The sequence below is a fragment of the Equus quagga genome, chromosome 8 (assembly GCF_021613505.1).
Source record: "Equus quagga isolate Etosha38 chromosome 8, UCLA_HA_Equagga_1.0, whole genome shotgun sequence".
Lineage (NCBI taxonomy): Eukaryota > Metazoa > Chordata > Mammalia > Perissodactyla > Equidae > Equus > Equus quagga.
In genome coordinates, this window is record NC_060274.1 from 10,553,437 (window position 1) to 10,569,118 (window position 15,682).

General features: G+C 44.4%; 1 protein-coding gene across 9 annotated transcripts in view; it reads right to left on the reverse strand.

The window, feature by feature from the left end:
- Nucleotides 1-1,993: 1,993 nt before the first annotated feature.
- ARID1B (AT-rich interaction domain 1B) overlaps nt 1,994-15,682 on the reverse strand; it is a 413,283-nt gene continuing 399,594 nt past the window's right edge. For all 9 annotated transcript variants that reach the window (XM_046669908.1, XM_046669910.1, XM_046669906.1 and 6 more), the window contains 5 exons: nt 14,724-14,874; nt 11,872-11,968; nt 9,667-10,450; nt 7,277-7,407; nt 1,994-5,121 (listed from right to left, as the gene is read on the reverse strand). In XM_046669908.1, the coding sequence (XP_046525864.1) occupies nt 3,397-5,121; nt 7,277-7,407; nt 9,667-10,450; nt 11,872-11,968; nt 14,724-14,874 (2,888 nt within the window). In that variant the 3' untranslated portion in view covers nt 1,994-3,396. The remainder of the gene's footprint in view (nt 5,122-7,276; nt 7,408-9,666; nt 10,451-11,871; nt 11,969-14,723; nt 14,875-15,682) is intronic.

A 15,682-nucleotide genomic window follows, 5' to 3' on the forward strand; every position in this document is an offset into this window, starting at 1 on the left:
TCTCCGAGGGCAGGAACTGTCATGCCGCTGGGCTTCAGCTCTCCAAATAAAGAAGTGACACAAAACTCAGCAAGAAGAAAATGGGCTGACTGGATTGTCATTTTTGGCTCATTTGTAATACTTTCTCTGCTTCCCCTTAGGTGGACAGCTACGGGAATTGGTACATGGGGTTTGACAGAAAAATCAAAGATTTCCAACTGTTTTTAAGTGGTTTTCAGGGCACAAGCCATCTTCTTTTCATAAAAGAGGTAGTTAATAGCTTACATTGTATTGTCAAAGTGCCCATACCCCTTTAAAAAAGTCATTCTCTATTATAACTTTAAAAAAACAGCTTAACTAGTTGTTGAATAGGCCACATTCACCAGTAAAAAGTGAGTCTGTATCATTCTCAACCTCAAACAAAACATTTGAATAGTTATTTCTGAAGAGATGCCACCCAATAATCTCTCGTATGTGATATTAAAAAAATTCACTCAAATATCAACAGATTCAACTTTATAGCACCATTCCAAAATACTAAACTTTCTTTGCACCTTTATTTTTATCTTTTTTGGGTACACATTTAAAGTATGGGCATCCTGTAAATTTCTGAAAACCCTTATAAGGGGAAAAAAACCCAACTGATTTTTAGGACAAAGTAATAACTCAGTTTGTAGGCAAGATGATCTCAGGCCGGCTGTAAGTTCTTCATGGGCTTCCGTGGTCTTGATTCTGGGGTGAGGATATAGAAAGAAAGGGTGCTAGTCTTCCTGGATTGTTCTAGAGACCGCATTGCACACCAGTGTGTAAAAACTTGTTGGTCAATGGTCAGACTCTAGCTATCATTTACAACTCAAACCAGGACAACAGTCTTTTGTAATGATTTTACTCTTTTGATTGACAAAAGAATTGGGATCTTAGATAATTTCAAAGTTTGTACACATCTTTTATTCATCCTCTGTAAGAGAGAAATTAGAATAATATTGAATTCCCTCTTACAAATCTCCATATTTGAAGCTTGGAGCACTCAAATCTGTTCTTAGCAAGCAGATTTATTTAAAGAATTATAAATGGGTTTTTAATTCAACATGTATTTGGCTGCATTGTTCTGTAAGAAGACTGTCTAAGTAATGTGGGAGCTGATAAGTGATGGGGCTGCTTGCAGAAAACCATTTTTTTTCCTCATAACACTAGAGAGTCACGTTTTACACTCTGATTGTTAAGTGCATGCTCTCGTCTAACTCTTCCACGTGTGACCGTGAGCAATGTGCACGCGGATGACAGATCTGGCGAGAGGCCTTGGCATTTGTGAGTGTGCTGTGAATGGCATGGTGAGGTGAGGAGAGTTGGAAGAGGCGCCACTAACAGCTTCATTCTGCAGCAGTTTCCAAGAAATTGATTGTTACACAATAACAGTCGAAGACCCAGGAAGAAGTTGAAATCAGAAGTGACTCGTATTAAAAAGCTACTGTGCACCAGGTAGGAAGGAATATGAGAATATTCATATGCCCTGAAATAGAAATAACCACTTTGCACTATGTACACCACATACAATATAACATATTCTTTTTAACATCGCACAATATAAATATTATACACGGTGGAGTCAACTAAATGCAAAATCACTTGGAGGCACGAAGGAGAGACATGGAATAGACTGAACTCTGATTAAAATTAAGCTGGGGTTATAAAAGGCAGAGTGAGACACCTTTGAGATCTCACCTCGTGGGTGGGCAGCCACCTCCCATATACACTGAAAATTCTCGTACATCAATGTCGCTAGAGTTGATTGCTTCAGACGAAGACTCCTTAGCCAAATAATTTGAGAAAATCAAACTGTTGCTCCCCTCTCTAAAGTAGGTAACCCCTTGAAAGTCGCTCCCGACCTCAGGGCTTTGTAACGAGGGACTACGTGGGACACGGTTGTGTTCCCCTCTATGTTGTAAATAACTTGGTTACTAGGAAACCACTTTAAGGGAACTAGAACAGTATGCAAGAACACCCATCACAGTGCTTAACAAGATTTAATGTACATTTATTCTTAACATGTGGAACATATAAAGATTTTATACTGAATAAATGATATTCATTAAGCCAGAGGAAAAGGAGGAATTTACATCAAGTTTTTTTCTTTTTTTTTTTTAAACTACATTATCTTGAAATACAAATGTGGATTCTTGTCACTGAAAAATCTTTGAAGTTGTGTTTCTTCCTTTGAGTTGGATTTTTTTCTTTTTTGTCTGTACTGGTAACCATTTTCTAAATCAATCCATACGCAACCATTTCCACACCTTGATTCATGAAGCGAATTGTGATCAGCTGCTCTCCCGAAATAGAGCATGACTTTATACATACAGAAACTTGTACATTACCCTCTTTTTTTTGTTTTTTTTGTTTGTTTTTGTTTTTTGTATTTTTTCTTTTTTTTTTTGAGATATGGCCCTAATGAAAAAATATATAAAATAAAAATAAAAAATTATTTAAATCTACCATCACTTTGTAGTTACCACATCATGAAAAAGAAACTAAAAACTTTGTACTAAAAAAAAAAAAAGAAAAAGAAAAAGGAAAAGAAAAAAATGAGGGTATGCTTAATGTACAACTTCTATATACATCACAGCCCATAGGCAGTAAAAAAAATATTTAAAAAATGATTAAAGGAATTGTGAAGAACTGTCATGTGAAGATCAAATGACAGACAGCAGACAGGACAGTAGTGGTGAGGAAGCAATTTCCGTTGATCGTTGTCAGGTACGTATTTTCAATCTTAACTTAAAAAAACATTGTTTTTGCTCCTAGCCTAATGTAACCATTTTCCTGTGGAGAAACCAGTATAATTTCATAGTTGGACTACTGACTGACACACCTCCTTGAGCCCCTATACCTACATTTCTAGAAGTTTCTATTGCACAGAGCTTTGGGCGATGGGATACAAGTTTTTATTTTTTCATTGTCTGAAAATAACACGCCTAGGAAACTGATAATTTTTCACCTTTTTTGCCTCAGTGTGGTGAAATTTTCCCATCTTAGCATCTTTTGCCACAACTTTTTCCTTTAAAGTCAATTTGCTTCCCAAAAAAATGCAATACGACATGGAAAAGAACATTAAAAAGAAAATCTGTGAAAAACAAAAAGTGACCTTTGAATGCACTAGACAGCAACTTTGGTTAAAAAAACAAAACAAAATAGGAAAAAAAAAACCCAAAAGGATGTACTTATACACACAGACAGCAAATATTAATTTCATAACTGTTCGAATTAATTATTTCTTTAATTCCCAATTGGTAAATAGTGAATGGGGCAGAGGAGCAAAGATTTTCTTTTCCTTCTTCTTACGCTGGATGGACAAGAACAGAAATGGCTAGTTACACGGGAGCCTCCAGTCTTCACTCACACAGCGCTGCCTTCTCACGGATGTCATAACTGCCCAATCTGAAACAGTACGTCACAGATGACAGACGCAACCAGAGAGTTCAGCACGGCCGAGATGGAGATATCCAGCAACCGGCCCTCGTGCAGAAGGAATTCCGACCGGTTCTCGTCCACTCTGGCCATAGCCAAGAGGGCCTTGGCCGCCCTGCACATCATGTCCACGCTAGGTGGTTCTAGAGGCGGGGGCTGCATGTGCATGAGGTTATGCTGGCTCTGCTGATACTGGGCCATGGTGACCCCATCCTCTAGGAAGCTTATCAAGTTTCCAATGCTCCCCTTCTGCACAGCTATTGCCCTTGCTGCCAGCGTGTCCCCTTGGGCAAGGTTCGATAAAAGCGCCATGGACATTTCTCGACAGACCGGGTTTTTGCGATCCCCAACGTACCTAACTAACGTAGCATAGAATTTCTCCTGACGACTAAACGGGGGCGTGGCCAAGATCAGGTCCACATTATTGTCCTGGATACTGAGTTTACAGAGGGTCTCCAGCACAAGTCTCTGAGGCGACAGGACAGAGTTGGGTCCCACCGTCGGAAAGGGGTCTTGAGCCTCTGCAGACGGGCACACCATCCAGTGCAGCAAGCCATCCAAAATTGGCAAGCAGATGCTTTCCGTGTAAGCAGACAAGTCTAGCTGCCCAGAAATGTTGGCTAATGTGACCAACGTGTTATCCCGTAAGACCTCGAGGCAGTCCCACCACCACTCATCTTTGCTGCAGGCCACCCCTTTGTCCTCATCTTCCTCTTTCTCGTAGGTCTGTGGCGCTCGTTTTCTCTCTGGATGCTCGTGGTGAAGAAGGATCAGCTTCCCCAGGATCAGCACCAAGCCTGGATGTTTGGACATTTCGGCGTCGTTCCCAGGCACAAAAGACAAGCTACGGACAATATTTGACACACAGATACAGCGCTTAGCCAGAGAGTCCTGCCAGTGCGCAATGGTGCAGAGAGGAGTCTCGTCTCGGCTCCTCGGCTCGTCCTCCAGCAGCTTGATGTTCCGGTGACTTTTGGCTTGATGGATACCAAAGGGAAACTTACTGCTCTCCATCTGGGCGCCAGGGTTTGTGTCTTCGGGCAGCGCCCCTGGTCGAGCGGACAGGACATCATCGATGGTCGCGATGATGCTTTTCTCCTGCTGCTCTTCGCAATCTCCTCTTCCTTCCTGCTCTTTCTTTCTACCTGCGGAGCTTAGAGGGGGAGGGGGACGCCTACGAGGAGGGATTTCCATCTTGCTCTCAAAGTGAGTCTGGATGTGCTCGGTGGTGTCCCCACCACCCAGCTGCCAGTGCAGAAGTCCGCTGTTGAACTCTTGCACACGCCCCAGCTTGTCAGATCGGTCGACCACAAACAGGTTGTTCTTTTTGACTATCTTGATGGGCAGCCTGTCAAACTTACTGGCTTGCCTGGGCTTCTCCTTTGGGTCTGCAGTGGCGTCGGGAGAGGTCACAGGCATGCTGCTCTTATCCTCGGCCTCCGCCTTTCCACCGTCTTCCTCCTCATCCTCCTCCTCGTCCTCCTCGTCATCAATACATTCAGCATCTTCGTCCTCTTTCCCGGAATCGTCCGCCAAGGACTGGCTATCATCTTTCTTTGCTGTATGGTGATCAAGTGCTTTTTGGCTGGGGTCTCCCACTTCATATTCCATAAGGATTCCAAAAATGTCAATCAGGCATTTTCTAAAGTACTCTACTAAAAGCTCGAGAAATCCGGACAACTAGAGAGGAGAACAGAACAAGAAGAGAACAGGTAAAACGTCATAACATCAGATTAGACTGGGAAGAGCGAACATCCTGATAGCTCTTGATACATTTTTACGATTATTTTCACATGTTTTCATTCCTTTTTGGCTGAGCCGAGAAAGAGAAACTACATTATCAGTTAGAACTGCCTTCCTGAATTCTACGTTATTAACCAAACCGACATTTATCATGTTTCTCACTTGCTGCTTACTTTCCTGTATGATCGACATGAAAACCGACTTGTTATTTTCATATTTCTAATGTTATTGATGAGGGGGTGCTTTGTTGTCCTGTCTCCCTTTTTCTGGTTTAGATACAATGCACTCCTTACCGGCAGAGTGGGGAGATGCATTTTATGGACGCATTCACCCAAAGTGAGTCTGCTCTCTTCTATTATTTATCTGAGACTTGCTAGCCTGGATTTTTATGGCTGTTATTCTTAGGATTTTATGGTTATTTTTGTCTCAGGTGCCATAGGTTACTCTAATTTACGTTCTCCATATATCGTTGGGAGAAGATAATTTCAGCAATGTAGTAGCTCATAAACACAGAAAATTAAAAACAAATCAATTTAGTCCCTGATAAATGAATTAGAATGTTTCACAGAATGCAATTTTACATTTCACTTATCACGACTCTAGCTGAAAGACGAAAGCCACGACGAGAACGCGTTTTGTTTCCTTTAAGCAAATGTTTGTGTCCAGAAAACCAATATATTCCATGATTAGCAATCGCCCAGCTCCCGTCCCTCAACAGGCACACCACCACATTCAGGGAGGATAAACGGTAAGTGAGTAATAGAAAGGTTTCATTAATGATGGTGTTACAGAAATCAACTATACTTTCATATCCTGCTGTCAATTCCTGAAAGTGGGTTTGAAACAATAAATAAGAAGTGAGCGGAAATCCACGTGCCAGCCATAAAGTACTTGCTTTTAGGATATGATGGCATAATTTTTCAAGTGGAGGTTTGTGTTCCACGCCCCTCCCACCCCCAAGTTTACTTTTTCCCAGGGTGGGGGCAAGGGAAGGTGGGGGAGCAATGCTGGTTCTGAAGACATGTGATCAACAGCAGTTCACCTGCCTAAGGATGAAGCTCATTACTCATTACTCTAGCAAAGGCAGTCTAAGTTTTTTAAATACTTCTGTTAAAATGGACTTCATGCAGGGCTTACGGCCTTATTAATAACTTCCTATCTCCTGAAACCTTGCCTTTCAGGGCTGTGATGACAACTTCAGTGAGAGAAGAAAGAGGAGGGAGAAGCTTCTGGTCCTACTCAATAGAAGCAAGCGAATGAGGAGTTTTGGCTTTTTTCACCAAAAGCAGAGAGTTGTTCACACACAGCAGGGAAAATAACCTTTTCTCATTTTTGTTTCTAAATATTTCTTTAAAAGTTTTTAGCTCAGTTGACTCTTGGGCGTTTTTCCGAACCCTCAGCTCCCCTTCTCTCTTCTAAAGCGATTATGCTGGAATCGACCTTCAGCCGAGCACTGCATAAAGGGGAGCTTAAAGCTCATTAAAAGTGGCAGGCTCTCAAATGACGGCTTCAAAACAACCTGGAGAGAGGCAGAAACGAGGGGAAGGACCAAGAAACGAGTCCGGCCTTGAGTTCATAACTGTTTTGGCTGAATGATGGGTACACGGGATTCATTAAACTGTTCTCTCTACTTCTACATATATTACACATTTTCTGTAATTTTTGTTTAATTAAAAGAATGACATTAGGTTCCCCTGGAAAGTAGAGTGATGTCCCATTGCAAGCTACATATCCAGCACTGACTACAGTCAATAATTTTATGTTACAGGTGGATTAATCCCCATTGGCCTGCTAACACTCATTCTAAACAACAATTTAATTTTACTACCATCATCTATTGCACACACACAAGATCACTGTTTTCTTATGAGAAACATAGGTGTGTGTGTACCGACACTAAAGTTTGAAATGAATTATGATTCCAGACTAGACCTTCAGACACCTCTACGTTGGTTGGCGTTGGTTTAACACAACTACAAAGATAAACAAGGTTAGGCGGTGGGTGCTCATCACGGTGGGCATCCGTTAAAGCGTTACACACGACTTAATTTTCTTACTCTAATCTGGTCCCAGTTGGACTGGGGCTGCTTACCTGGGAGAGATTGAAAGTAGCGACAGTGCTGTCATCATAGAGAAGAATATTAATAGTGTCCAAAGCCCACGTACTTTCAGCCAAAAGACCTGACTTAAGGGACATCATCACACGCCAGGCCTCAGGAGTAACTACAAAACAGGGCAGAGAACGAGGATATGGTTACTATTAACTCAATGCACAAAAGAAGAAAAAGTAACAAAAGGATAAGAAAAAAGAAGTGGAATGTTCAGTTAAATACTGATTTTAAGCAAACGTTCTGAGGAATAAACACGATCGTTTCCAGATTTTAAAGGGAAGGTGATGGCTTTACTAAAACACTTTTGTTGTTTAAGATGTTTTTTAAAAATTTATTTTATTTTTTTTTTTGAGGAAGACTAGCCCTGAGCTAATATCTGCTGCCAATCCTTCTCTTTCTGCTGAGGAAGACTGGCCCTGAGCTAACATCCGTGCCCATCTTCCTCTACTTTATGTGTGGGACGCCTGCCACAGCATGGCTTGCCAAGCGGTGCCATGTCCGCACCTGCGATCCCGACCGGCGAACCCCGGGCTGCTGAAGCGGAACATGCGCACTTAACCGCTGCACCACCGGGCCGGCCCTTGTTTAAGATCTTTTTGCTTTGTGGGTTAAACAGGAGCCCAAGTGCTTCCAGAGGTGGCAGTGGTTAAGCTCAAATGGTCCTTTCTCATCGCCCGCTTCTGTCTTTTAGCCTCTGACAGAATTTGTAATGACGCATCAGAGCTTTAATAATTGAGTCAACCCAAAAAATGGTATTTGTCTTCTCCGGCCTGCTCCATTCACAAATGTCTCAAGGTGGCATCTTCAGACGGCTGGCAAATATGCAGAATGGAAGCAAAATGTAATTCCCAAACAGCACATTCTCTGATAGAAACTCGGGATTTTCCCATGCTGTCCTCTTCTATTTCTGAGCTCCTGACCTCAGAACGCGCTGTCGACGAATAACAGCACTTCGAACGTTCAGAGTTTCGAAGAGGCAGGCCTGAGCCAGAGAAGGGGAAACAGAGGGTTGTACTTCTGTTTTCCCCGTTCCTGTTACTGAAGAAGACAGAGTGATGAGATAAAACATTTGCAAGATTGCCGTAAGATGGGGCGAGAGGAGGAGCCCTATCGTGTGTCTGAAATTTCAGCAGAAGCCGGCCCAGGAAAGCAGCAGGCCCCAGGTGCCAGCAGACCCGTGCAACCAGAACTCACCACAGGCACAGCCAACACCAGGCGCCAGGAGGAAGCACGTGTGTGGAGGGGAGGGGACTGTGGGTTTCCACCTGTATTTTAATTTCACCTACTTTTCCAGTTTTCTGAGATAGGTACACAATACTTTTATAATAGAAAAAGCAAATATTCTTTTTTAAAAAGGAACACAAATTTCCGTAGGCTGAAGACAAATACTGGTATAACGTGCGCTAAGAAATTTTATAAAAATTTAAATATATGTTTATGTAAACATATATACACACAAATATATGTGCATATTTTTACATATATATTTCCATATATAAGATGGTCCCGTGTCTGTATCTTTTTCTCGCCTCCAGCAGCCCTCTCTCTATAAAACTCTTGACTTTTCTCCCCTTCTCTCTCTCTATATCTCCTTAATGTCCAATGATTGAAAACATCTTTAATTTAGTATCTTTAATTTTTCTAATCACTGCAAATGATTTCAAGGCAAGTGATTTTGGAAAATTTGTTTTACATAACTGAGATCTATAATGTCCTTTGCTGTATTAAAAGTACTTTAAACATAATGCAGAAAAACTGTGCATTCCCAGATAGTCCAGAGCTCTAATTAGTCCTCCGAACATCCGAAATAGGATGAACGGCACCATCGCATTCTACTGAAAGAGTGCCTTGCCTGCTATCTACCAGTGCTGTGCGGGTTACATCGATTCTGTGCATCATATCAAATTCCATGTATCACACCATATATCTACCTATGTAGCATATTCAGGCTTCTACTTTCTCCCAGGGAAACTCACTGTCTGTATGTTGTCACCAAAACCACAGAGTGGCTGGCCTTCAAATTTTCCCAGGCCACCTTAGCGCACACACTGCATTGCTTAAGGTCAAATCTTTAAGCCCAGACGTACTACGTAGTTACTGAGGATTCCATGGTCTCTCCCCTGGAGCTCTGCTCTCTCACAATAATGCTCACATGTAAAAACACTATTTTAATTCACACTCTTCTCTGGCACTCTTGCTTGACTCAGATTAGTGGCTTCCAACTACTGCTCCCACACAAAAACACGTCTTGCTGGGTTGGAGTCCTAAGAATGTCACCCCTCTGGGATTAACAGGAACTACGTCTAACTAAAGTAAACTTCTAGATCACAGCGGGAACTCCTTGCAGGCACAGAGCCTGGGGAACGCTCACCGATGTCTTTTGAGGTAATCTTTCGCCTTTGTTTCAGGACAGGCTGCGATGCTTCTACAGAGCCAGGCGGAAAGGTAATCTCCCGTCTGATTGGGGGTGGCTGGGGGGGCGGCCCCGTGACCTGGGACGTGGGCACGGTGGGCATGACCTTCTGCATCTTCATAGAGGGCAGAAAGGGAGGCTTGCTGGGAGACATGCGGCTCTCCAGGGAGCGCTGGAAGGAGGCGGGGCTGGGCGCCCTGGAGATGTGGTTCGGCAGTGATGGTGGCGTCTGGTAGGATGGCTGAGGCGGGCGCGTGATGGGCTGCATGGAGGCTGAAGAGGACATATAAGGCTGACGTTGGCTGACGTGAGAAGGCCACTGGCTCTCGTGATTTATCCTTTGATCAGGTACCATCATATCATCCGTGCGGTTCATGCCCGGATAAGGAGGTGCCTGTGCAGGGCCACCCGGGCCTTGCCTGTTCTGGTAGGGATAAGGCATATCGTTGCGTGTCGCCCACAGACTCTGCTGAGGCCCTTCGCTGGAGGACGACTGCATTGGGCCGCCCATCATCTGCGGCGGGATCCCGTGCGGCTGCATCTGCCCTGGGCCCTGCATCCTCTCTCTGTTGTAGGGGTACGGATATTGCCCCTGGATGGGCCTCCTGTCTGGGCCGGAGTAGGAGGCCCCGTACTGGTTGTACATCTCCTGCTGCTGGTTGCCGTACTGCATGTTGTACACGTCCCCCTCGTGGCGTTTGGCTGGAGGCCCGTACATGCCGTCCATATGGCGCTTGTAATTCTGAAATTCACATAAAGACGAGTCACACTGATGTGCTTTTCCAGGTACAATCGCACACTTCAATTATGCAAAATCATTATTACCTGGTGGAATGTTCATTTCACAACGAATAAGGGAAGCTCTGATAACAGCTAAGGACTAACAATTTACGTCCTATATTTCAGTATCATATAATGCCATGTCACGTACTCCAAGAGGGCTTCCAAAGATTGTTTCCAGGTGTCTAAAATGTTCTGTGGGTGAAAAAAAAAAAGGCTTCTCTCCTGTACCTCCAGGGCTGGAATACTGGGGGAGTGTGGTGTCGGGACACCGCGTGGGCAGCGCTGGACAGGGGTGTGGAGCTCCACGAAGACAGCCTCAGTGGGCAGAAGGATAACTCTCACCAGAACGGATAGAGCATTCTGAGGGCCAGCCTGAAAGGCTCCCGGATTACACAGATTTCTGAGGCCTAATTTACAGAAAAGCACTGTGCACGGACGGGATCTGGCTCCTCAGACTGGACACATGCTACCCTGCCCCCCGACACTCTACAGCCCCTGCCCCGACTTCCAGCTTGTCCACAACTCTCCCATGAAAGCTGCTGGCCCCGGCCTCTGAGGACGGGGAAGGGCGCAGCCTGTTACTCAGCTCTCCTCTTGGGGACACCAGGGGGACCAGCGCTTGATCAGGGTGGGAGGCCCCTGATGTGAGTAACATGCTGACGTATTAATTAGTGTTCTTTCACTTTAGTTGATTTAATAATATAATCCACTGTGCGTACACGCTCCAGTAAAACTAAATAAATGTTTAAAACCTCCCCTATTTTATAAGAGGTCTCAGATCTAAAATGCTGCTTAGAAATAGCAGATTCCTGGGTCTGAAAAGCCACAGCGTGATGTGCAATTCTCTGCATCATAGTGGTAGCTGTAAGGTGAAGATTTTGCACAAACTGTCGCCTCTGAGCTGCAATGGCTGCATGAACCAGCACAAACCTATCCTATGCGGTCAAAATAGGTGGGGGTAATATCTTAATTTTAAAAAGCCAATTAACTTTCAGTATTAGTAGATAATATTTGAAGTTGTTTTTTCTACATATCCTCTTTAAAACATATTGACAAATTTCTGTTCTAAAATGGCGTTTGATACGATAGTACATACAACAGACACACGTTTCAAATATACTTGAGTTTCTTATTATTTACAAGGATGAGTGCCCTTAACTTCTTACAACATGTTATATTTGTTTCAGGATACCATCTATCAAGAGCTATTTTTAATTTGCTGACATCAAAATCCTAAGAATATCTTCTGGCATCAACAAATATATCGTGATTGTTCAATAAACCGAATCATCTTGTTACGCTTCCTAAAACACTTCTGAAGCAACCCGAGTTTGAGTTTTAAACAGAAAGCACAGAGCTGTACACCGCTCGCCAACTCACCGGCTGCTGTGGATACAGGCCCGGCTGGTGTCCTCCATATGCTGGCTGTCCTGAGGGAGGGCCCTGGCCCGGGTACTGCTGCCCGTAAGGTTCATGCCTGGAACGAGGCATCCGAAGAAAGCTTCATTTACAAAGGACTTCAGGCCAAGAGGGAAATGAACAGCCCATTTCTGGAAACTTTTCCCTAAACAGCCGTCCTTCCTTCACCACACACATCTCCCAACAGGCACTCTGGGCAGCAGCACTTGAACTTTCAGCAAGAAGGATGGGAACACCCATTTTGGGAACGCTGCCAATCCCTGGCGAGTAGGTGTGACAGGACTCCTGCAGGACAGGCCAGCCTCGCTCTAAGGGGAGGCCCTGCCCACCCGCCCAAGTTCCCGGGACGTCCGGCAGCACTGGGATGTGAGGTCTTAGTGAGAGCAAGAAACAAGAGAAAGAATCCGAGAAGCAAGCAGCATTTCCAGGAGTACCAGAACGTGGACACAGAATCGGGGAAAATGTTGCTACTTCTCACTTTCTTATTGTGAGTATCAAATGTCCAAATTTCTAAAGGGACACTTCAAAATTACTCCCAACGATACTGAGTTGGCTAATAATTGTATAGATATAAGTATTCAAATTTTCAAAGACCTATGACCGTAAAAGGCTACAGAAAAGAATAACAGGGACGATTTGCATGTATAAATGGGAATGAGCAATACATTTATTTTTCAATTTCTACTATATTGAGAAGTTAGAAATACCATAAAAAGTAGCCTGGTTTAGTTAGTATACTGAATCTTGTAAGAAGGAATACTTGGACTGACTATATTCTTAAACTGATCAAGGATTGAGTATAAGAAAGAAAATAAACAAATTTTGAGAATATCACATGTAAAACAGACACAAGGGAAGTTCTTGCCAAGGACACTGACATCTAGAAGGAAGCTTAGAGCTAAGAGGAAAGAAATATAATGGACATAAATCAAATTTACGCTGAACAAGTCTACTTTGCGAAGAGAAAACTGAGCAATGCAGTAACGCCCTCTCTCCAATGTGGGAGAGCCAAAGTGACTTTTAAACCAAGGCGGTGCAATGCTCTAGAACGCATTCTAGAAGAAACAGAAAAGTACATTTGCTTGGGTTCCTTTAAGAATATATGTCCCAGGACAACTGTTCTTCTAATCTCATCAACCAAAAAAAAAAATCAATAGCTTTTCCTGGACCCTCAAAAACCAAATTTAAGTAAAATCCTTGATTCGGGACACTCAGCGTTACACAGCAGTGAACTGATTCCTGCAGACACCACAGACGAACATTCACCACACTTATAGCCAGGGTAAGAATTAGAAGCCTAGATTTTTAAATGACTATCAGAAAGTTTTATATCACTTTGAGCACGTGACGGCCTTGTAATCTCAAGAACCAGGCTCACAGAAAATGCCAGAAAGAAACCCTATTTGGTAAAATATTGATTTTCAAACGTTTTTTCCCTTTGTATCAAACCAGGAAAGCCTTTTCACGATGTAACCGCTCCCTATGACCCCAGCATGTGGACTGATGAAAGGCGGCGGCTCTGGCCGGGGTGGTCTCTGAGGAGCAGCATGCACCCGATTCTGAAGCAAACAGTCGAAAGCCGTCCCTGTCCTGAGGGACGCCAACGTGGCTACGGCTAGGAAAAGAGCCTTCTATTATGCCTCCGTGTTTTTCCTTTAAAGATCACCAATATTATACTAAAGGCTTCGTTTCGGAGCACCTCTCTATGAGGGAGGTAGAGGACACACGAACCCAGGGAAGGGAGCTTCTGTTGCAAGTATTAAAGTCCGGGGCCGTCTTCACACAGAGGAGCGGCCCTAAGCCACTGTTTTAGGAAGCAGTCTTCTGTTACTTCTCAGGGACATGTCAGTGACTTTCCTTCTAGTATATTAAAAATAAATCTGGAGGCCAGCCTGGTGGCGCCATGGTTAAGTTTGCACACTCTGCTTCAGGAAGCCAGGGTTTGTGGGTTCGGATCCTGGGCGTGGACCAACACAGTGCTCATCAAGCCATGCTGTGGAGGCATCCCACATACAAAATAGAAGAAGATTGGCATAGATGTCAGCTCAGGGCCAATCTTCCTCACCAAAAAAAAAATTGAAGAAAAAAAAAAATCTGATCAGTACTGCAACCTAACTTGCCATAATAATGTCAAGATGCCACCCTGAAAAGCAGCTCCAGTGAAGCCTGTGCAGTGGCTCTTCCCAAAGATGTTCATTAGGGAGCAAAGCATTCTCTCTGTTTAAAACATTCATAGGGAAGAATGCAAACACCATAAAAAACAACACCTGGAAGATCTTTCCAAGAACCCATTACAGCCCCGAGTCTGCAGAAAGCCCAGTGCGGCTACCACTGCACAGACGTTCCCCAGGGAAGAAACGCTGGTGGGAGGGAGGAGGGGAGGGGCTGGAAAACCCACCAGCTCTTGGGAGTTCCCGAGACGAGCCACACTTGGAAGCTGGGGTGTGAGTCTCAGTGTGGTGACAGCGGCTGCCTCCAGGGGGCATCTGGGTGCTGAGAGGACGGCCATTACTTGGGACGGCCCTGGCGCTGGAGTTCCCAGGGAGAAGATTCCTGCCATGGCCAGCCTGGCCCCAGCAAATTTCTAATTTATGCTTTTGGGCATTTGCTTATAAAAACACAGCTGCACTTGGCTGCCTGGGGACAAAGTCCTGGTACAGCTGTCGACAGAAGGCAGCTATCTGACACCACCCTCCTTATTAACTTCAGCAGGAGAGGCGACACTGTAAGTTACCTAGGGCTCGGAAGTGTGCGCGTGTGAGGAAAGCAGAGTTTCTAGGAAAGCATCTCGTCACATCTCAGAAGACACTCACCTTCGGTCGTAACTGGCTCCATAGGGAAACTGCTGCCGCTGCCCCAGGCCCAGACTGGACATGGCTCCAGAGGGACTTTGGTTATACATGTCCTGCATGCTGCTAGTGGGCATCTGTCCTTGCGTCATGAAGGGCTCACTACTTCCAGGCACTGCAATATTTTCAATAACAGACAGAAAATTAAGCATTTTCAGAAGTTAAAGGCCCCAAACATTGCTTTCCAGTCATTTCTGTTCTCCTTACTATGACAGGCATATACCCTATCCTTAATGTGGCTGACGACAATACAGAAGGAAGAGCCTAAGGTTTGGGGTCAGGAGAGGCCCCAAGGTGCCCTCACGCCAAGGACATGCCTCGTATGAGCCCCTCCCTTTGAGTGTGGGAAGAACCTATGAATGCGACAGGATATTGCTCTCATGATTACATTACATCATGGGGTAAAAGGGATTTCACAGATGTAACTACGGTCACTAATCAGCTGACTGTGAGTTAACCAAAAGGGACATCATCCTGGTGTGCCCTTCACATCCCTGTGTAGACATCAGAGATACTCTCCCGCTGGCCTTGAAGAAGCAGCTGCCACGGCCCCCAGAGGACAGTCAACGAGACAATGGAACCTCAGTCCGACAACTGCAAGGAACCGAATCCTGCCAGCAACCGGAATGAGGTTAGAAGAGAACTCTGAGCCTCGGATGAGATGGAGCCTGGCTGACACCCTGACGTCTGCTGTGTGAGACCCTGAGCTGAGACCCCACAGGAACACAAGATCATCAGTTTATGTTGTTTTCAGCTGCTAAGTTTGTGGCAATTTGTTACTTGGTAATACAGAGAACCAACACAGGCGCGGGTCCACAGTTACTTGGCTAAGTCACTAAACTTCTGAGTTGAATTCCTCGTCTATAAAACGAGGCTGGCAGTACCATCTCGTGGGGTGGTTGTGAGGAAGAGACGAACCACAC